We start from the raw sequence: 23227 nt of genomic DNA on the forward strand, positions 1-23227 counted from the left end.
TTTCTCACCTCAGTGAAAAAAAGTTTTTTTGAATTTTCCCACCTGGAAATTCAATATTTTAAATTATTCAAATATTTAAAAATTAGGAAAAATCCATAATAAATAAAGTATGCAAAAATATTTATTTTCTGTAAACAATTCGACGATCATCATATTATTTTATAAGTATTTATCACTTGATGATACTACCAAATTAAAAAAAGGTTGTACTAGTCCTGCAAATGCTACTTTCTCAGATTAATAGTGTTATTTGTTAATAATATAAGCAATCTATATACTAAGTAATTTTCTTAAGGATTCGTGTACTAGTATGCAAATTTTTAATAAAATTGAAATAATATAATAATAATTGTACGATAATGTTTTCAAATTTAAAATAGTTTGAAAATTCTATTTATATTCCTTCACAAGTTTTTAAATCATTTTTACTAAACTTTTTAGATAAGGTTTTTAAAATTATAAATGTGAATGAAACTTTCTCAGAGCCACTGAATAGTGAATTCAGTTAGAAAGTTTTGTTTTTGTGCCTTGTATTTTTCAAGTAAGTCGAACTTTTTCAGAATCTTTCTGAGAAGGCAATTTTTTTAAGAAATTAACGGCATGGACGCAATAATTAAGCTCTGCGCCGGTTATTTGATTACAAAAAAAATCATTGAGGAAATTATATTCTTAAATACCTGCTGGGTTGAAAGCCTTAAGCAAAAATAACGAGTTTTTATCATTTATATTCTGTAAAAATTAATATGAAAATGTTTTTATTTTACCCTTAATCCATCGGATATAAAGCGAAAAAAAGGAATTTAATCTTTCTTCTATATCTGAAAAAATAATAGGAATTCTTCCATCTAGATTTACTTATGAAAAAAGATAAAATTGAGTAAATCCAAGGAGTGTCACGCCATAACCATATAAATGACATTGTTTTAAAATAGATTTAATTGGTTTAAAAATTCTCTAATATTTTAATTCATAAAATGCATGTATTGTTCAATTTTATGTTTTGAATCTTATTTTGGTTATAATTATTTTTATTAAAAATATTAATTTTCCAACAAAAAAAACTAACATAATCAAAAATTGTCCAGTACAAAAAACTAATGTGATTCAACATTTATAGAAATGTCGCCTCGCCTTTGGAACTTTATGATTTTATACTAAAATTATTATTCTTTAATACTAATATTTAGTTAAAAACTCTAACATAAATCATGTATAATATATTAAATAATTTGAAAGTTTTAATTTAATTGAGCGAAAGTATTTAAGAAACACAAATGTCCTTTAATTTCAATAAGATTTTCTGTTATTTTTTTGCCGAGAGAGATTCTCAAATATTTAATTTAAAAAAATTCAAATTTAAGATATTGAAACAACTTCAAGTAATGGTTAAAAGATCAATGTAAAAATACAAAACTTTTAATAAAGGACGGATTTTTATGACCTTTTCCTTAAAAAGTAGTTAATTTTTCAAACTTTTCTTGGTAAATCGATAGATTATTATTGTTTCAATGCACTTTTTGATTATTTTATTAATTCAATTGATGTGCACATTTTGTCTCTTTTGCAATTTTCCTCTTTATAATCTTTTTATCAAATTAGTTATAAAAAATCGGTTTCTTTTTTTTACAAATAAGAAGTGCAATATTTTTACTTGGAATTCAGCCAAAGGAATTTATTTTCAAAACTTTTTAATTCAGTGAAATAACAACTTTGCTGGTTTTTAAAGATATCCTTTCCTAAGTGACCTAAGTATCATAATTGTAAAGAATTTTTTTTTGATTGGCTTTATTCTAGAATTTTTATTTTAGATTTCAGTTAAAAATGTTTAAAAATTTTTTTGAGTGTAAATAGATTTTCCAATAATGCGAAACCTAAAATACTGCCTCCCAAGCTGACTTACTAGACTCGTCAATAAGTCAACGCGAGTCCGCCCTGTCTGAGCCGGTTTAAAATATATTATATTATATGTATATTTTCAAATAATTTTTAACTTTTGTTAATTTTTGTAGTATTGCACAAGGCCTTAATGCCGATCTCTGTTAGTCAGTCTGGATGGAAACGTCTTAGATTTCGCATTGTTTGTATAGCTATTGACACTTACTAAAATTAATTACAAAAACAAATACTAGACCATAACTCCAATTCTAGACCCTAATAAAAACTAAAATTTGATCAAAAAACCGGACTGCAGAGCATTTTTTTGGAGAGATCTGACACAAACCAGTTACGGAGAGTCTAGTGGAGTGTTCGGTGACTCCAGCAATGTTGCTGATTCGGCACGTGTAGTTTCCACTGTGCTTTGCTGTGACATTACTAATTGTGAGGATGCTGGAAAACGGCGGATAGTCGCTTATCTGAATGTTGGTGATTTCCTGACTGGTAGGTAACTGGCTCGACGAAACATCACTATTCTCTTTGACTTGAATAGGGTTCCTGTCCAACAACCAAGTGATGTTGAAGGGCTGGTCTCCCTGGCTCGTGGTACACATTAGTTGTGTCCTCATCCCTTGGGTGATACCGGTCTCGAAATAAAACGGCGAGATCCGCGGCGGAACTATAATGGTAGTCACGGAATAGGTACCATCCTAATTGTATGCGTACATACCTAATTAGGTATACATTTCAATTTTTGTGAGACCCGAATCATATTATTTTCGACAAGCATAAACCCTGAGAATCGAGCAGCCTCGAATCCAGGTCAAAAGGTCGATCAGGTCTACTTAGAGACCCATGTCGGCACATTTTAAGTAATTTCACAGCTTTAAAAACATTTTTCATGTAGTAGATTTCACCACTACTTACCCAATCGGGAAAAATTGTTTTCCTACCTGATGCTGGCGGCGAGAATTTTCATCTTCTCGAGATTGGGGAATAATGTCAATTTTTAAACTGAACCAGATGAAGAGTTTTCAAGGTAAATAATGTCATTTTTGTATTTTTTAAAATTTATAAGGTAGATCCAAGATAAAGATTCAAAGGTTAGAGTTCAAAGATCAAATAATAATGTTTAAGGGCCACAAGTCATATGCTAAAGCTCAACGGTCAAAGATGAAAGAACGGTGTTCAAAGTTCAGCAGTAACATTAAAAAGGTCGGAGGTCGAAGGTCAGAGCTTATGGGGCAAATGTTAGAGGTAAAAGGTCATAGGTCAGAATCAAACGTCAGATGTGGCAGTATGAAGGATAAAAGTGAACTTTGAAAGATGAGGTTTCAATGGTCAAAGGTAATAAGTTATAGGTTAGATATATGTAATCGGCTCTGTAGAAGGCGTCGAATGCCTTAAAAATATATTTCGGAGTTTAGATGCTTACAGTATGCTGAAAGCTTGACATATCGAGAACAGCCCTTTGATTCTAAATATCCAGCGAAATGTTTCATAAACTCGGTTGTTAACTATTCCTTAAGTTTAAAAAATAAATAAATACAACGTTTATAAATAAAAAGATCCGATAACATATTTTTCAGAAGTTTTAAATCAAGACAAGACTTTTTTGTGTACATTTTTGTGTAAAAATTAACTGTTTTAATGTTTAAACAATGAAATTCACCCTAAAATTAACATATTTTCAGGTAGATATCTCAACACGTAATGGATCAAATAATTGCGAAAAAAATGGAAAAATTGCCTTTAAAAATCATTCTCCCACACAGAAAATCAAATTTCGATCGAAATAGATCTTTTATTACACTTTTTCTTTAATACTTTTCAATAAACAAAATTTTTCTTTCGATTTAAAAACTTATATGTTTAATAGTAATAGGTTTAATAGATGGTAAGATATACTTGAAAATGCATTAAATTTTTGTGCAAATTTAAATATTTATAACAATAAAACTTGAAAATCAATTAGAGTAAAAAAAATATGAATGAAAAACAGTTATCTTGGACTACACCTTCTATGACTTATTCAACATTTGTGGCAACAACTAGAGGTCAACTTAAAAAAAAAACATCCTTTTTAGTCATTATCTTCCAAAAAAGCATGTAAATTGTATATTTCAAAATTTTTTAATTTGCTATTTTTGGTCAGCCATTTAGAATTCGGAAATTTTGACATTGAATTCGGCTTCAGCGACCCGAGAAACTAACCAAGTATCCAGATTGTCGACTAAAAACAGACTCCTTCTTTCGAGCCGGTAACATATGTGAAAGTTCAGAGACCAAGATCGAAGTCTGAAGTCAAAGGTCAAACATAAGAGATAAATATTTGAATTTCTATGGTGAAATATAAAAGGTCAGACGTCAGAGTTCAGAGTTCAGAGGTCAGATGTGAGATCATATTTCAAAGATGAAAAGGTCAATAGTCATAGGTGAACGTATATAGGTCAGATGCTATACAAAGTGTCACAAAAATCCCGGGAAGGCTGAATATTTCCTTAGGTAAGATATTATTCAGGGAGGTCCAGATCATTCTTAAAGTAACTTTCAACGAGGAATTCAATAGTAACCTTCATTTCGATTTTGATGATGACCTTCAAGGATTTTCAGGTCAACTTAAAAAAAAAGGAAAACCCCTTTTCTCTATCTCTGGGTCAAGATCAATTTCAAGGTCAATTTTTTCCATTCGAAACCCCCTTTTTACATCAGCAATAGATAAAGCTGTACATTTTACGTTCGAATATGTACTCAAGTGATAGGTCCAATTTGACCTTAAATCAGAGATATGTAGACATTCTCCATGCTTAAAATATATTAAAGTGACGTTCAATGTCACAATTTGCCTATGATCAGGTTACATATTTGAATGCGAAATTCCCCGGTCTATCGATTACCGATGAAAAAAGGGTGGTTTCCATTTATTTTTAAGAAGACCTTCAAAAAACCTTGAAGGTCATCGTCAGAATAAAAATTAAGGTCACTATTGAATTCCTCGTCGGAATTTGCTTCAAGAATCACCTGGACCTCCCTGAAAAATATCTTACCTGAAGAAATATTCAGCCTATCCGGGACTTCTGTGACACCCTCAATGCGAAATTTTAGGATTCAGAGTCAAATTTAGAGGCGACAGCTTAAATTAATAATGCAAGACGTGACAGATTAAAAGTACAATTTCAAAAATATTGGACAGATTACGAGTTTACAATTAGCGATCATTGTTCAAACTTCACTTATAAAATATAAAAGGCCAGAAGTCAGAGGACAAAGGTAATAAATTGTATGGTAGAATTAAATTTTCAATACGAGTGGGCAGTGATCAAAGTTAGAAAATAATATGATGACAGATCAGTGTTCAAAGTTCAGTGCTAGGATACAAGAGGTCAGAGATCAGAGATATTCAATTAAAGGATAAAGGTTAAATCCCAAACATGAGAAGTCAGTTATCATGGATAAAAAGTAAGAGTTCAGTGAATATATGTAAAAGTGTAGGTTTCAAGGTCAGAGTTGTCAGTTCAAGTTTAGAATGTAAGAGGTTATATGTGAAATATCAGAAGTCAAGGATAAAGGGTAAAAATATATAGGTCCAATAATTCATGCAAAAGCTTTATTGATCAAGGTCAAAGTCAGAGCTGACAGGTTAAATTTTAAAGGTGAGAGTTCAAGAGCCAAAGTTTAAGGTCAAAAGGGATTCTGTTCGTCTTTAAAAGCATGGAAATAGTATTTTATAATCAATCTGAAGCTTAAATTAATTTTGATTTGAATTGCTACCAAAAATAAAGAATTAGTTCTTTAATTACAGCTCGGAGAGACCTAAAAAAGCAATCAAGATTCATCACCGATTATACGCATCTCACCGTTAACGAAACTCCAGTCTCATTGTTTGCTTCATTGAAATGGATTAACTGACTGTCATTGACAGATTGCGAAACTTTTCAGCTTTTACGATTTCAGTTTCAATCCAAGGTGTTTCACCACGGTGAAAATATTTTCTACTTTAAATTGTTCTCAATTGTAAAAAAAATGGAAGAAACCAAAAATTAGAAGATGTCTACATCTGGTTCGGCTATTTATGACATGTTTGAGAAATTATAATGTTAAAATCGAGGGTACACGATAATTTTTTGACAATTTAATCGATCAGATAACTATATATTCTAAAAATAGTGTATTCTACATTTAAAAAATACGATATACCTGATGAATAATAACAATTTACGATGCAATTAGGAAAATACGAAAATTTAAACGAGTACGGCTTGAGAAATTTTGCGTGATTGAGTATCATCAATCAAGTGACATTAGAGCTGTTATAGAAACGTAAAATATCGCTTTGAATTATACGCTCTAAAAACGACGGAAATTATTTATTAACCTATGAAATACTGTGTTTTAATTATAGCACAAACTTTAAACATAAATAAAGGATCACTAAGAGAAACTTTCTTTTCTTGCATTGAATTAAATTAATCAATCTGAGAATTTTATTTTCTTTAACAAAAATTCTCAATTTACAGAATGAAACAAATTGTTTCTCTAGGTGTTATCCTTTTAAGGATATACTACTATAGGTTAGTAAAAATCGAATTTGAAATATGATTCAACAAACTCTACTGAGGCATTCGAATAAATATTATGATCCATTCTACTTTGAAAATAATTTTTGTAATAAAAAACGGATTTTTACAAAAAGGGTGTAATAATATTACTGAGCTGTAATGAATAAAAAGTTAAAGGAGCCATTATTTTTTGTCAGTTATTTACGTAATTATTATTAAAAATCCGTTTTATATTAATTTGATTAATTAAATATAAGTTAAATTTCGTTGGCTTGAAAAAGAAATTTTTCCAGAACGATGTCCAGTGAATGCATTCGACTATCCAATAAACTAATAGTAGGAGTTTATTAACTGAGGTAGGTATCAGTCAAAATACAAAAATATCGAGATTATAAGTAAGTTGAAAAGTATCTCTTAGAAAATCGGTTCGAAAAGCGTGCAATTAGCGTGCAGAGAAAATAGCGTGCAGGAAAATAGAACAAGTCGTAGCAGGAAGAATCGTATAAGTCTAAAAAAATTATTTAGCGTGCATTGTGAAAGAGCATGTAGCAGAAACAGGCAGGTTAGATCGGAAAAAGAAAGGAGTAAGTCACTCAGAAAAGAAAATTTATTAATTTAAATGCATCAAGTTGTTTTAAAAGATTTAAATGAATCAATCCACAGTTCTTATTCAATTAACAATATTTTCCCTTTGCGTCAATCAAAATATATTTATAAATTAAAACGTCGATTGATACAAGGGAGATTTGTTAATTTTTATAAATATTATAAATGGACTTGAAATAAATCAATATAAACGAATTGTTAGTTGTTTTAATAAATATTTTTTCTGAGCCGATGATCACTATTGATCTTCATTTCTGATATCAACATTCACATTACACTTTTGGTCTAGTGCATAAGAAGTATTTTATTGAAAAGGTGATTTTGTTTAACATAAGGAAAATTGTGCATAAATTTTGAAGGTTTTTTTTAAGTGTTACCAAAAATGTGCTGCGAGGGTTGAGGAAGGACTAGGCACCAATTAAAACATTTTTTTTATTAATCTAAATGAAGTTCTTAGAATGTTCAGGAGGAGACACCTTAAAGTAGAGCACAGTCGAACTTTTAGTATTTTTGACACAGATATTTTCATTCCTATAGGAATTTTGTTACAATTCCATAGAAATTCTATAAAAGTTCTATAATAATAATACGCAAGATTTAGCATACAGAACTTAAGAATTTTTGTGAAATTATGATACGATTTTTATAAAGTTTTTATCTAACTACAGAGTATTCATCAAATTTGAATTTTTTTCTGATGAGTTAATTGTTACAGATTAGTGCGTATCAAAACAGTTGTTTATTCTTAGTTCTAATACTGATTAAAAATTTTCTTTTGGGATTTGAAAACACTTAACTAAAGTTTAATTTAAAACAAATTTCTGTATCGTAAAAATGGTCTAAAATTACTAAAAGAGGTCAAAATCGTTTATTACTAGAAGCAAATATTCTTTTTTGAAGAGAAACCATTTTTTATGACATATATGTTACCCGAAAAAATATTTGTAATGCAAGTGAATTTACACATGTTACACAATAATGTCACAGGAATATTTTTGATCTTGCCTGAACGACCTTAAAATTTAAAAAAATGGACTTTTTCACCATATTCTTAGAAGAAGATGGGCACTGACATCATTTCATTGACTTTAAATTATTTTAAAAAATTTTAAAAGTTCAATATTTCTTTTTATTTCACCATGAAAGGAATTTACAATATCTAAATTTAGTGAAAATATTTTATATTTTATTTAAAATTGTGTATATGCAGTAAAACATCTATTAGCAACAATTTAAAAAAAATGCCTTCTAGCGAAAAAATGTATTGTGTAACGGCCGAAAAAATTAAAGAATTAAATTTTTGAAAGCGAATGTCTTAAATTCTCTTCTTTGATTTCAAAATTTAAAACTTGAATACTAAGGAAAAATTATAATAATTAAACAATTATAGTAAGTTTGCCAAATTTACGACCTTTCACAAGTCAACAATAATAAAAAAATAGAAAAAAATGATGTGCTCCCTGATTTACAATTTATTCTGAATGTGCCAAAAAAAAGATTTTTTTCGGATTGAGTTAAATGCACAATAATTTGCAAGAAGTTGAGCATATTCAATCTAAAATTTTTTCTGATTGAAAAAAAACAATGTTTGTTTTCTTTTTTCATGAAAAAAAATTTTGTCATGGTGCTTATGATTTTTTTAAATGAAGAAAAATTTTTAAATACTTGGGTCTCGTAAAAAGAACGTTTACCGAAAAAAATGAAAATGTCTTTCTTTGGTTGAAGTTTATGAAATTTCATGTTTGGCGTATTCAACTTTTTCTAAAATATGTCCTCTATATATGGACTCAATCCAAGAAAGCATAATTCTGGTACATGTTCAAAAAAATGTGAAACACACAAAACATTTTATTTGTTGTATTTTTTATTATTAAATACTAAAACAAAATTAACAATAAAAAATTCACTATTATTTTTAAATCAATTGGAACATTCTTTTCTTAGTTACAAAATAAAAAAGAGGGAAAAGAGAAGATCTTAGCCCATTTCAAAAATTTTTTTTCTTTGTTTTCATATACCAACTTGCACATTTTTCCCCTCAGCTAAAACAATTCGATTAATTCCAAAATTTGCACTCCATCCTACTATACAAGTAACGATTCACTTGCACCAACTATTTTTTTTTGTTAACTGAGATTTCGCACAAGAATTCTTGGTCTTTAAGTAAGAAAAATTTGTAACTTGTGTATGTTTGAACGTATTAAAAGTTTAAAAAACATAATGTGTAATATGAAAAAATATGAATAATAAAGGATCAAAAGCGAAATTCAAATTCTAACCCAACTCGTATGATATTATAATTTTTTAGACAGTACATTTTTTTTTAAATTCAAATATATATTTACTTTAAATTTTATGTTGTAACCAACAAATTTTCTTTAGGCTCATGGAAATTTAAATTTTATATGATTTAGTGAAATAGTATTTGTTTTTCTTTTAAAAAACATAGTTTTTAAAAGCAAAGGTTTTTTACTCGGAAATTATGAAAAGTACTTTTGAAACACTTTGTTTTAGACAATTATTTATTTTTATTACTTACTAATTGTTCAAACTCCACCAAAAAATCGTTAAATTATTTTTATGAACAAACTGAAATGTTTCTTACAAATTCGATCTCTTTGCGTTATTTCACATTAAGGCCTTTTGTAACTTTAATTATTGAAGTTACAGTTAGCTTCTCGCAGTTCTGCGGTCCCCATTATCTTTCCAAATAATATATTAATTTAAACCCCCGACTCTTCTGAGGTGGGGTAAAAAGAATACGTACTTTTGAGTTTTTATTTCAAAAAAGAACAATTATTTTTTAAATCCCAGTCCGAACTGCAGGCCTTGTTTACACATGTCCCTATTCTGGAAGCCTTACAATTTCCATTCCAAGTTCTCCTGTACTCTATTTTAATTGTGAACAACGCTTAATTCTCCTAGTACAGGGATGTCCACAGAGAGTTTTCTCATACGCTTCTATTCTCATTTTGAGACAGGAGAAAAACGCTCCTCCTCATTCTCCTTCTCCTTCACCTCCTCCTCCTCCTCCTCCTCCTTCTCCTCCTCCTTCTCCTCCCCATCCCCTTTTCCCTTTGCACGCTCTTTTGTTTTTTACCCAAGGCGATGAGAAAGGGGATTGGCGAATGACAGATTCCTACTATTTCCTCTTTTTGTGGACATTCCTGCCCTGGTGCTAAAAATACTTAAAATATTGAAATTTCTAAAAATTGGGAGTTTTAATCAGAAATAGATAGAACAAATGATGTGCCTAGCCCGAATGATAAAAGTGATAGGTTGATAGATTTGGGTTGGTGCTCAAAGAAACACCAACGGTTTCGTTACCGTTGACGTGGAGGAGTGCAGAATGGGCGACGGTGGCAGCACCGTTGGTCACGTGACAGGTGTACGTGCCATTATGTGCGGGTGCGATCGTGCTAATGCTCAGGGCGCTGTTAAAAGCGTCATATTGGCGGATGTTGATCGCCCTAATTGGTCCCTGGGACTGGTCCGCGAGGCCCGATTTCGGATTCCCGACGGGGGCCTCAAGACCCGCCAGGGGTGTTTCCGGTTGTGCCTCAATCGGCACGTTATCTTTGAGCCAAGTGAATGTCAGAGGCAGGTCGCCCGTCACGACAACGCACTGTATGCTTGTACGGTCCCCTACGTTTAAATCGCGAGCAAAACTGAAAGGCGTGATTTTAGGTGGCACTGAAAAGAACAATAAAGAACAGGTTGCATTCCATCAAAGCAGTTCAGATTCAGACATTAGACCCGAAGAATGGGGCAAGGGGCGAGAGAGAAATTCATTTTAGGGGGAGCTGAGCCAAGCAAAGTACCCAAGAGAAGTGCTAAAAGCATCGAGTGCAGACTCACTCGGGTCAAAAACTTAGCTAGGGAACTAATGGGGACGATATAGTCGATTGCAGCTATAAACCGAGCTTTCAACTCTTATCAAATGTTTAGCGAAGTTTAACGTTTCAAACATTCTTACTACTTTATTTTCAGTTGTTTAATAAGAAATATTAAAACCTGATTTTTTAGTCTTTCTTATTAAATCGCTATTCACAATAAATATTAAGAAAAACTTTGATTTGCAAATAAGTTTCTGTCTGGATTAGGTTAGTTTCGGTGTACAGAATTGACATTCCTCAAACTTAGTTTATCAGATTAGAATCATATTCCATTACTCTAATTCATTTATATAATTTCTTTTGTATATTTATATCTATAACAATAGAGTACGTGGCTTAAAGTTGCTGCATTTTCACTGCTTTTTGAATTTTTCAAATATAATTATTTGCTCATAAATAAGTGCTGAGATTTTGGACTTAAAAAAGTTAATTTTAAAAAACATTGTCAGATTTATTAAAATAATTTGACCCACTGGATTTATTATCAATTGTTGAATTAAATATATATTGAATACAAGAATATTAGGAATATCTCATCTATCAACGAAGTGATTATGTGGAATTCAAAGAAACCGTTTAGAAAGAAAAAAAAAGAAAAAAGTAAACTGATCTATAAACTAACACCAGTAAAAATTACATTTTCACTGAAACGAAAAAAAAATTTATAAATCATTTTCTGTTCATCATAAGACACACTGGGATCGAAAAAATTCGGATTTATTTTAGGATAATGGCTCATTTTACGAGGTTCACAAAAAGAGAAAATTAATTTTTTTACATAAATACCGTTCGGAAATTAACGGTACCTTCACAACAGGACAAATTAATTCAGCAAAATAAAAAATCAGTACTGAGGATTCATTTTCTCTAAAATTTTTTAAACAATGTTGTATTGTTTAAATGTAATATTTGCATGAATAGGGCAGAAAAGTAAAGTTTTTTGCACTTCTTTTAACAAAATTACAATTACGCACTATTGTTTAAACAACTTCCATTTGTTTAAATATCTTCTCAACAACATTCAAAAAGTTTGAACTTTCGCTGAGTGCCATATACTAGCCGTTTTAATTTAAAGATCAACTGGATTGATTCAGTTTATCCTTATTTGCTTAAATAATTTTTTAGTTTTGAAATGTAACTTTTAAATATAAAAAATGTACTAATTTTCTGGTTAACTTTAACTCTTTGTTGCACATATTTTTCTGTTCAGTGAATTTACTTGAAAATTCAAGGCGATTTCAGCATTTTGAAAAAAGAGATATTTAAGCTTGAGAACCTCTACTTGGGGGGTTTTGGGGTCTCTGATTACGAATTTGAAGTGAAAATTTTGAAATTTTTAATTCAAGATGGCAGATTTAAGATAGCGATTTCAAAATTTGCGATAAAAAATATATATATGAGCTTCAAAATCTATACTTAAAGGTTTTTGGGGTTGCTAATTACGATCACTGATCTACGATTAGCTTCTCGTAATTCTTCAAAATAGATCTAATATGACCAATACTAACACATTAATTGTGGTTTAAATTTTGATGAAATATTAAATTCGTTATCAAAAAATCCCGAAAGTCCATCAATGCCTACATTATTGAAATCAATGTATTCAAAATCTCATCTACGATTTCGAAGATCTACGTATCAATGTAAACTAAATTTGATCGCGTAATTTAAGTATGAAAAATTCGAATTAAAATTCGTAATCGGTGTCTCCAAAAGCCCCGAGTATATATTTTCAAGCTCGCATATATCTTTTTTCGAAATTTTGGAACCGCCATCTTGAATCCGCTATCTTGAATTCGAATATTTTCAAATTCTGACATCAGGTTTGTAATCACCGACCGCAAAAACTTCCGAGTATAGATTTTCAAGCTCGCATATCTTTTTTTTCGAAATGTTGGAACCTCCATCTTGAATTTGAATATTTCCGAATTCTGACTTCAGATTTGTAATTATCGACCCCAAAAACTCCCGAGTATAGATTTTCAAGCTTGCATATCCCTTTTCAAAATTTTGGAACCGCCATCTTGAATCTAATATCTTGAATTTGAATATTTCCGAACTCTGAATTCATCATTGTAATCAGCGACCCTAAAAACCCTCGAGTAGGGCTTTTTAGTTTGTTATGTTGAATAGATTCTTAAAAAATGAATTCTTACGCAAAAAAGCATATTTTTTAAAGTTTGTTTATTTTTATAAAAATTATTATGAACAATCATGTCAAAAAAGCTATATTCTTATGTTCTTTTATCAATGGATTAGCTAGTGAATGAAAAAAAACCCACCTAAATATGTTAAAAATTAATTAAAAGGCAAAGATCTGAAGTTAAGTTGGTGGGATCCCACGTTCCCACCGTGCAGCTAAGGCTTAACCATTGAATTAAAATCGAAATGTAACACGAAACATTAACTAATTAGTTCCTATCATTCAGAAAAAGTGAAAATTTGTTTGAAAAATTCTGTAAACAAATATACATTTTTTAAAGAATCGTGCTTAATTAATGAAAACTGCCATTATAGTAGAATCCAATTAAAGTTGTTGAGTAATTTATAAAAAAACTACGCTCTTCTACCTTGTTCTAGCCATAAGATATATTTGAAAAATAAAATAATATTTGAATAATTAAAAATAAATAAAATTGTTCGTCTTGATTTTCAATTTAAATTAATTTGTTTATGTCGGTTGAAAAAAGTTATATTTAATAACATTATATTTTTGTGTAGGTACCGATAATAATTGGTGAAAAAAGTATTTTTATCTAATCAAATTTCAAAGAGATTTGTTGGAGCACCTTAAAAATAATATTCAGTAGGTTAAAAAATTGAAAAATATTTTTATATTAACAAATTAATAAGGTAAAGTGTTATTTCCAGACTGCAAATACTTGACGGCTTTTTTTTAAATTCTTTTTAGGACATACGTAAAAATAATGCACGATTTTTGAATATCTGATAACAATTGCTAATTTTTCAAATAAATTTGATAAAGAAATACCGATGTTTATTCATTTTCAATGAGCATATTAAAGTTTTCAAACGAAATTAAATTATTATTTATTATATTCCTAATTTAACATATTGTTTATTATATTGTTTTATACACAATTTATTAAACAGATACACAATTTGTCTACTTTTTAAGAAATAGAAGTTTTTTGTTACAAAATCAGAAAGGACCTTAGGAGTGTATATTAAAAGAGACTGTCTAGTAAAAGTATTTGTTATTTATTTAACAAAATTTTAATAACAAATATAGATTTTTATTAATTTTCAATCAAAAGATCTTGTTTTTCCTACACAATTAATGTTAAGTTACTTTAAAAAAGTATTTACTTGTGATATTTCATTAATGAATAATAATTGTTTATTTTATGACCGTTTTTATAAGCATTCCTAAAAAATGGGAACATTTTTAATCTAGGCATTGACAAATAAATACTTTTAATTTAAAAATATCAGAATATATTGAATATTTTAAACATAATGAAAGAAACGATTTTGAATTATCTATACTTAAAATTGTGCAATTTCAAACATTTGAATTATATATATATAAATCTTTTTTTGTATTAATTAATTAAAATTTAGTGTGCAGTGTAATATTTTCAAACCATTCGATTTTTATTTCAAGATATAAAGAAATAAACCATTTAAAATTAAAGAAAAATTTAAACTTTAAACCTTAAGAATTGATAATAATTCTAAACGAAGTGTTCAAATTAAAAAATTCGAAATTGTAAAGTTAAAAATTTGTGTTCAAAATAAAAAATTTTTAATTGTAAAGTTTAAGATTGTGTTCAGTAATTTAATAATTTCTTCAATTTTAAATAGTTACAATTTTAGAGTTAAATATAGAAAGTAGAATTCACAATTTGGAAAATATTAATTTTCAAACCATTCAAATCTACTTGAAATTATCAAAATTTTTTAGAATTTGAGTAAAAAAAGTGACAATTTTATAATGCTTAGTGAATACATTTTTTAAAATTTTGAATGGATTTCTGAATAGTTTGATTTACAATGTTACGTAGTAGGAATTTTATGATTTGTAATGGTTCCCATTTAAAAATACTTTTTACTCTGAAATTTTTTTTTCTTATAACACAAATTTAATGATTTTAATGATAATATATTTTTCTTTGTAAAAATAATTTTAAATTCTAGAATTTCCGAAGCTTTGATTTTGAAACATTCAACTAAGATTTTAATTTCAAATTGTGAAATTTTAATTGCTTTAAACTGAAAATTAGTTGCATGTAAAAGTTTCCAAATTGAAATTATAAATTTTAAATAATAAAATTTCAATCCCCTTGCACATTATATAGTCCGAATTTCAAAATTCTAATATGAAAATATTACATTTTTAACTTTTTAAATAAGAATAATCACTTTTAAAGTTAAATCAAACAATTAAAAATGTATGAAATTTGTAATTCTTAAATAATTGGCCTAAAGAATAACAAATTTTTATCAAGTAATTAATAAAATATTAGTAAATATTAGAATAAGTGTTATTATTAAATATTCTCTTTGCCTTATTTTATTATAATAAGTGAAGCGAATATCAGCAATAATATTATATTAATTTATTTTGCTTGCAGTTGGGTTAAATGTTTACAGTCTTACTTTAAAATTAATTCCAAAAATAATATAAGCGACTTGAAATGTTCAATTTCCGAAATGTACTAGTATTAACATAACGTTACTAACATTTAATTCAAGACTCCAACATCATCTTTTCCTGGATTTTCTTTTATGTGCTATAAATAAATGGTACGAAATTGCCTTTCACCATTATAGGAGGAAAAAATTCTACAGTGAGAGAAGAAGCTGCATCCTTTTTCTTTGAAAAACATGAAATATTCCAGGAAAATGTAGAAAAATAACAAGCTGAAATAAGAAAAATCCCATCAGCGTCTCTAGCAAGAAAGTCAATTTATAAACTTAAAATACTCTGTAAAATTTATTTTTTTATTTTTTATTTCAGAAAGGTAAAAATATTTATTTAATATAAAACTAATACGGCATACAGAAACAATAAAACTTCAATGTATTAAGTTTCGATGTGTCGAACCTGATTAATTTTATCGAACACAAACCAATCAGTTCATTAATTCTTAATAAGTATAATTAAATCAATAAATTATTTAAATGATTAAAAAAGAAAAGTCGTTTATTTTTCATTAATTAATTTAAATTAATTATGAATAAAGGAATTAAAAATGTTTTTTAAATGAAAAGTAATAACATTTTGGAGAACAAATGATGCCCTATTTTTGCCAAATTAAAAAAATATATTTAGAAATCGCTATGTTATATATATTATTTTTACAATACAGAAGATTATTTATCATAAGGCCATGCGACCTCAAATTTTGTTCCTTTCAAAAAAATTTTGACACTAAAACCAATTTAAGTTTTGATTTTGTCATAAATTTGAGAATAAAAAGTAAAATTGAACCGATAGAACAATTTTTAATTTAAAACTTTCAGGAAATACTACATTTTTACTAAAAATGATTTATACGGTTGACAAAATATTAAGGATACTTATTTTTTATATTTAATTTTAGAAAAATTAACTTTTTTATTATAATCGCAAACAAAGAACAGCATTTTTACATTGTTCAGCTTTTAATACAGAATTTATTCGAAAATTTGAAACAAGAAACTTTTTAAGAATTTTGAAATATTTAAAATAATAATAGAAAAATGAAATTCAGAAGAAAATTAAAAAGGACTTCGAAATATTTGAAATAATTTACAATAATTTTGAGAATGAATTTAGAAGATTTTAAACCAAAATGTTTCTGCTTTGCAAGAATATAAAAAACTTAGAGCAAATTTTAGTAGCTTTGAAAGCTATTCAAAAGTTTCAGGAAGATTAGAAAATGTAAAATATTTAACGCGCAGATATCTACAGAAAAATATTGCTAATTTTTAATTATTTTCAAAGGTTTCAAGAGGATGAAAAAATTTCTTTAAAATTTCTGGGATAATTTGGAATAAATTTTATCGTGAGAAATTAATTATAACAAATTATTTTAAAGATAAAAAAATATTTCAAAAGATTTGAAAAACTGTGAGAAACAAATCTGGAAGATCGTAAAGCAATTTAAAAAATGTTTAAAGATTTTTTTAAAGTTTTTGGAAAGAAATTTGAATCACTGTGAAAGAAATTTAAAAGTTTGAAGAAAAATGTCAAATATAATTTGAAATTTAGAAGGCTTTAAAAAAACCTTTTTGAATTTTCTCAAGCATCCTCAGAAAATTATAAGATTAAGAGTAAACAAAATAATTCACTCTAAAAAATCGGGGTTAAAACAATAAAATACTACAAAATAAGTAAGATAAAAATAAAAAATTTAGGAAAATGGTTAAAAATAAAGATAAGAATATTTATGGCTATTTGATGGGATTTTCAAAAAAAATTACATCAAAACAAGCTAAAAAGAAGGAAAATCATTTAATCTGAAAAGCTAGTTTGAATAATAATATAATAATAATATTGAGGCGACTAAAAATAAAAGAGTGGGTGTGAAAATTAAAATTTATTTCTCATACAATTTTAATGTTCAATATTAATTCAATTTACTTTTATTTTTAATCATTTTCTCATTATTATGATTATACTATTATTGTATCGCCCGCCCTTCGGTGTAAGTTTTGTTTGTCGTTGTATATTTTGAAAAAAGCTTATTTACAAAAATATTGTTGTATCATTTCCTGTTGAAATAAATTTCAAAGAATGTTTTATTGTCGTCGGAACTACACATGCATACAAAAATTTGAAGTCAACTTTCCTTTGGAAAGAATTAATGGATTTTCTGAAAAATCTATCATTTCATTTTAGCACACGAATCGCTTATTTTTTTATGTGTAAATTGTTTTCAGTAAAGTTAGTCGAATTTCTTATAAGTTTGATAATTTTAAAAAATTACTTTAAGAGTGTTGATATGTACCAACTACAAGAATCTTTGATAGCAAAAAATGTATATACATTTATTGTAATTTAATAAATTAAAATTCTCTTGAACTTTACAATACAAGTTAAATCAAATTGTAGAAATCAAAACTTAAAAACTATATTTTCTGCAGAAGACCTCCACCTCCCAATATTTTTTTTAATCTGGGAAAAAAGCACTCTAATAATCATTCTTTTGAGCCCGTTCGAATGTCACGTATCTAACCTTTGAAATACCGTACGCGGTTTCTCACATAAATTCATGAAATTGGTAATCCACTGGAATAAAACGTGAAGCGAAACTTCTGGGAAAACGAATGCATTTTCAGGTAACTTGCTACGTCCAAAGAAAAGATTTCGAAGACCCACTCAAATGGAATGCCAATTCTGCAGAGTATCCGACTGAACTACCTTCGCTATTTCTAACAGTAAAACCATCCCCGTAGTGTGAAACTTTTTTTAACTTCAGCAAATTAAATTCTTTGTACATTTTTTAAATGACTCAATTATTTACGATTTTAATGATTAAATTGTTAATCAAGTGTGAAAGTATAGCTATTGAATTATATCTTATCGATTAATTTATATTATTAGTTTTTATTGTATTTTTCCAATTGAGAGTTGTTTGATTGTCGACTAAACCAACAACTTTGTTAAAACAACAATTTTGTCTTTCCATCAGATGTGTAGCGTTTAATATCGACAACTCTGTTTTAATTAATTTATGATGCGAATACAAATAAATATTTTACGGGGCTTTTAGGGGAAAATCAGGCCTATAAAATGTTTAACTAAGTTTTCTTTTCCAGTTCTACTGACCGTCGAGTGCAGAGTTGGAAAATTACAAATAGCTTAAATTTCACATAATGTACTTTCAGTTTAGCTCAGCTCTCAAATAAAGCTTCACCTCTCAATACGAAAATGCTACCTGTACCTGTTTAATTTTGCAATGATTAAAAATAAATATTTAATATCCCAGTAAACTTTTAAACAGCAGGAAACCTTTTTATTTATCTATAATATATTTTCAGTGTGTAACAATAGTAAGGGCCATTAAAAAAGTTATTGGTGCTTCGACACAAAATGACTATATATATCCTTCGAAAGAAGTGAAGAAATAGAGGTCAATGTTCCAATAAGACCTAAGATTGGCAATATAAGTTGTTACTGAGATTCGTGACATATATGGGTCACCTGCACATAAGCTGGAGTGCTCTCGAATTTCAAATAAAATCTAAAAGCTTCTCAGGTTTTTATTACTTCAAACCCTTGTTCTGTGCCATTAATTTTCTATTCTAGAGACATTTTAAACCTGCAATTTTTGAAACTTGAGTCACTCTAAATAATAAGATCATTCTCGCAGGATTAAAATCTCTACCACATATTTACACTTTCACATTTTTGGCATGTCCTTTATTCCCAGTAGCAAGATAAAAATTCACGAGAACTTGTAATCACATTTTCTCGACGTTTTATTATTTAAAATTTTTGTATGTGTATATTCTCGACTTTAGGTTTTCAAAGAGAGGTAACTTGAATTTTAAAACTGACCTCATTTGAAATAACGTTCTGTTTGCGTTTATAGGTTTTGTTTTCTCGTAATTATTTTATAAAACTATCGCCGCTTATGAAGTTCAAGAAGCTTTTAAAAATTTTGTTGTTTCCAATTTTAAGTAATATGGTAATGTTTGATTGCCTTAAAATTACTAGCAATCAGGGTTGATAGCTTTCTAGTTGCAAGCAATGGAGTTCAAATCTTCACAATGTTAAAGCACTGGATCGGTTACAATTGGAATCAATGAAGTTATAGCATACACCAATGGAAAAAAATTGATTATTTTTAGTTATTATAAATAAAGTTTCATTGCTTACTAACTTAAAGTAATGAAATTGATTGTTTTAAAATTATGAGCAATGCGTTTTCTTAAATTTCTTATTGGAAATTAAGAAGTTGGTTTGATTTCCAAATTAAAGCGATTGAGTTTGTTCGCTTCCTAATTACTAATAATAAAGCTTTTGATAAATTTTTAATTGTCAGGACTAAAGTTCAATTATTAAATAGTTTAAAGCATTCACATTTTATTGTTTTGCAAATTGGAAGCAATGCAGGTAGATTGTTGACTAATTTGAAACATTGGAATTTGATGGTTCTTCATGCATAAGGAATGTTGTTCTATTGCTTTTCACTTGTAAGAAATGAAGTTCAATTTTTTACTAATTTTAAAAACTCAAATATGATTTTTTTCAGATTAGCAGTATTTTCATCATTTCCTACGGGAAATAATAAAGCTCGTTTGATTTGAAAATGAAGGCGATATACATTGTTTTCTAATTACTAAAAATAAAGTTTAAAATCTTTCCAATCGTAGACAACAGAGTTTGATTATTATACTACTTTGAAGCAAGTTTCCAATTGTTTACTAATTTCGAGTTTCCGAATTTAATTGTTTTCAAATTGGAAGAAAGGAGAATTCATCATTTTCTCATTGAAAGTAATAAAATTGGCTTGATTTTCAAATCAAAGCGATTAATTGTTCTCTAGTTTGAAATATTGAAATGTGGTTATTTTCCAATTAGAGTTCGATTATTTACTAGTTTAAGGCAAACAAATTTTATTGTTTTCAAATTGGAAGCAATGAAGTTAGATTCTCTACTAATCAAATGTATACTAATTTTAAACATAAAAATTTAATTGTTTTCAAATTGGTCGCAAAGACATTTCATCATTTTTCCATTAGAAGTAATGGAGTTGGTTTGATTTTCAAATGAAAGCATTGGTGTCTGTTCGCTTTCTTATAATAACAACGAATTTTGATATATTTTCAATTTTCAGCGATGAAGTTCAATTATTTACTGGTTTGAAGAATTTAAATTTTATGGTTTTTCAGTTGGAACCAATAAAGTAAAATTATTTATTAATTAAAAGCAACGAAATTTGATTGTTTTCCCCTTAAAAGCCATGCAGTTTTATTGATCTTCAATTCTGTTGAATCAAGATCAATTTCTCACCAATTGAAAGCATTAATATTTAATTGTTTTTAAATTTGAAGCAAGAAATTTTCATCGTTTTTCCATTGGAAGTAATAAAGTCGGTTTGATTTCCATCGAAAGCGATTGAGATTATTTTCTTTCTAATTACTAATAAGAAAGTTTGATATAGTTTAAAGTTTTAGCCATAAAGTTTAATTGTTTACTAATATAAAGCAATGCAAATTGATTGTTTTTCACGTATAGGTCACGTGGTTTCATTGCTCTACATCTGTAAGAAATTCAATTCAATTGTTTACTAGTTTAAAGCATAGAATTTAATTGTTTTCAAATTGGAAGCAAGTACTTTTAATTTTTTTCCCATTGGAAGTTTAAAAGTTGGTTTGATTTTTTATTGAAAGCGATCAGTTGTTCATGAGTTTAAAATATTGAAATTTCATTGGTTTTCAACAGGAACCAATAAAGGATAGATTGTTTATTAAATAGAAGAAATGGAATTTTATTGTTCTTCACTCATAAGAAATAAAGCTTGATTGCTTTACAATAATTTTTGATGAAATTGGATAGCTTTTTAATGGTAAGCAATGGTTTTAATTATTCTAGCTATTTCAAGCATTGGAATGTAATTAGTTCCCAATTAGAAGCAAGGAGTTTTAATCGTTTTTTCATTAAAAGTAATGAAGTTTGTTTGGTTTTAAAATGAAATCAGATTGTTCGGCATTCATAAGCAATGGTGTTTGATTGCATTCCAATTACTAGAAATGAAATTTAACAGCTCTTAAGTTAAAACCAATGGAATTAAATTTTTTCTTATTTAATTTGAATCATTGAAATTGTATTGTTTTTCAATTGGAAGCAAAATGCTTTCATCAGTTTAAAATTGGAAGTAATGAAGTTTGTTTGATTTCCAAATGAAGACAATAAAGTTTATTGGTTTTTTAACTAGAAACGTTGAAGTTTGAAACTTGTGAAATCGAATACAACGAAGTTTGATTGTTTTATATTTGGAAGCAATAAAGATGGATTTATTACCAATGGAAAGCAATGAAGGTAAATTGTTTTCCAGTTAGAAGCAGTGAAGTAAGATTGCATTACAATTACTAAAATTACTAAAAATGGAGTTTAACAGCCTGTCCATTGTGAAAAACAAAGCTTAATTGTTTACTAATGAAAATCATTTTAACAATTTCGAATTATAAGCAGGGAGTTTTTGTCGTTTCTTCATTGGAAGTAATGAAATTTGTTTTTTAATTGTAAACACTGAATTTTGAATTTCTTTAAATAAAAACAACGCATTTTGATCGGTTTCTAATTGGAAGCAGTAAAGTTCGATTGCTTACTAATGATAAGCTATGCAACTGTATTGTTTTCCAGCTATAAGCAACGAACTTTTATTGCATTCCAATTACTAGCAATGAAATTTGCCGGATTTTCAATTATAAGCAACAAAGTAAAATTGTTGACTAACTTGGAGCATTGAAATTTGATTGTTTTCTAATTAAAAGAAATCTGCTTTCATGTTTTTTTTATTTCAAATAATGAAGTTCGTTTGTTTTTCAAATAAATTGAATAAAGTTATTTTTTTGTTCAATTGATAAGACTGAAGTTTGAAGCTTGTAAAATCAAACACAGTGAAGTGTGACTGTTTTTCAAATAGAAGCAATGAAGCTAAATTGTTAACCTATGAGAATCAATTCAATCTGATTATTTTCCAGTTGTAATCAACAATGTTTAATTGATTTCCAATTGCAAACTTTTTTCTGTGACTGTTCTGGGTCTGTTTAAAAAGTATGTGACACTTCCAGTAGGATGGGAGGTTTTGTAAAAATTTGTGAGGAAAGCGGAAGGGGTGAAGGTAGAATTTAAAACAATCATACATGGAAGATTCAAGTGTAAATAGTATTTTTTGTAATTGCTTGAAAATACGAAAATTAGTGAATTTATTCTAGAAGCCATGTTCCTCAATACAAACTTCACGTTATCCCTCCTATATTCCTATTTTGCCTTTTTAAAGATATCCTCATTTTTTCCCTGTTTTGAAGAAATTTTTCTTTTTTTTTCAAATTAGTTGACGTAACAAAAATCAGGTCTTTGATAAAAAAAGTTTTTTTATCTTTGAAGAAATTGAAATGATATTATCAGTCATGTGTCAAGGTAGCATAAAAATATTTTTCTAATTTGAAAAAAGTTTCAAACTTTTAAAAAAATTACTATAGCAAAGTATTTTTTGATTGAATTTTGTTTACTGTCGCTTTTTACGAATTTGTAAAATATCCTACTGTTCATGAGTTTTAAACTTTTCCCATAAAAATGTTTTTGTTCATACTGTATCACTAATGTCA

General features: G+C 27.9%; 1 protein-coding gene across 1 annotated transcript in view; it reads right to left on the bottom strand.

The window, feature by feature from the left end:
- LOC117170884 (Down syndrome cell adhesion molecule-like protein Dscam2) overlaps window positions 1-23227 on the bottom strand; it is a 315200-nt gene that overhangs the window by 131321 nt on the left and 160652 nt on the right. The window contains exon 8 of the mRNA XM_033357927.1: window positions 2222-2554. Coding sequence (XP_033213818.1) covers window positions 2222-2554 — 333 coding nt within the window. The remainder of the gene's footprint in view (window positions 1-2221; window positions 2555-23227) is intronic.

Source organism: Belonocnema kinseyi, chromosome 4 (assembly GCF_010883055.1).
Source record: "Belonocnema kinseyi isolate 2016_QV_RU_SX_M_011 chromosome 4, B_treatae_v1, whole genome shotgun sequence".
Taxonomy (NCBI): domain Eukaryota; kingdom Metazoa; phylum Arthropoda; class Insecta; order Hymenoptera; family Cynipidae; genus Belonocnema; species Belonocnema kinseyi.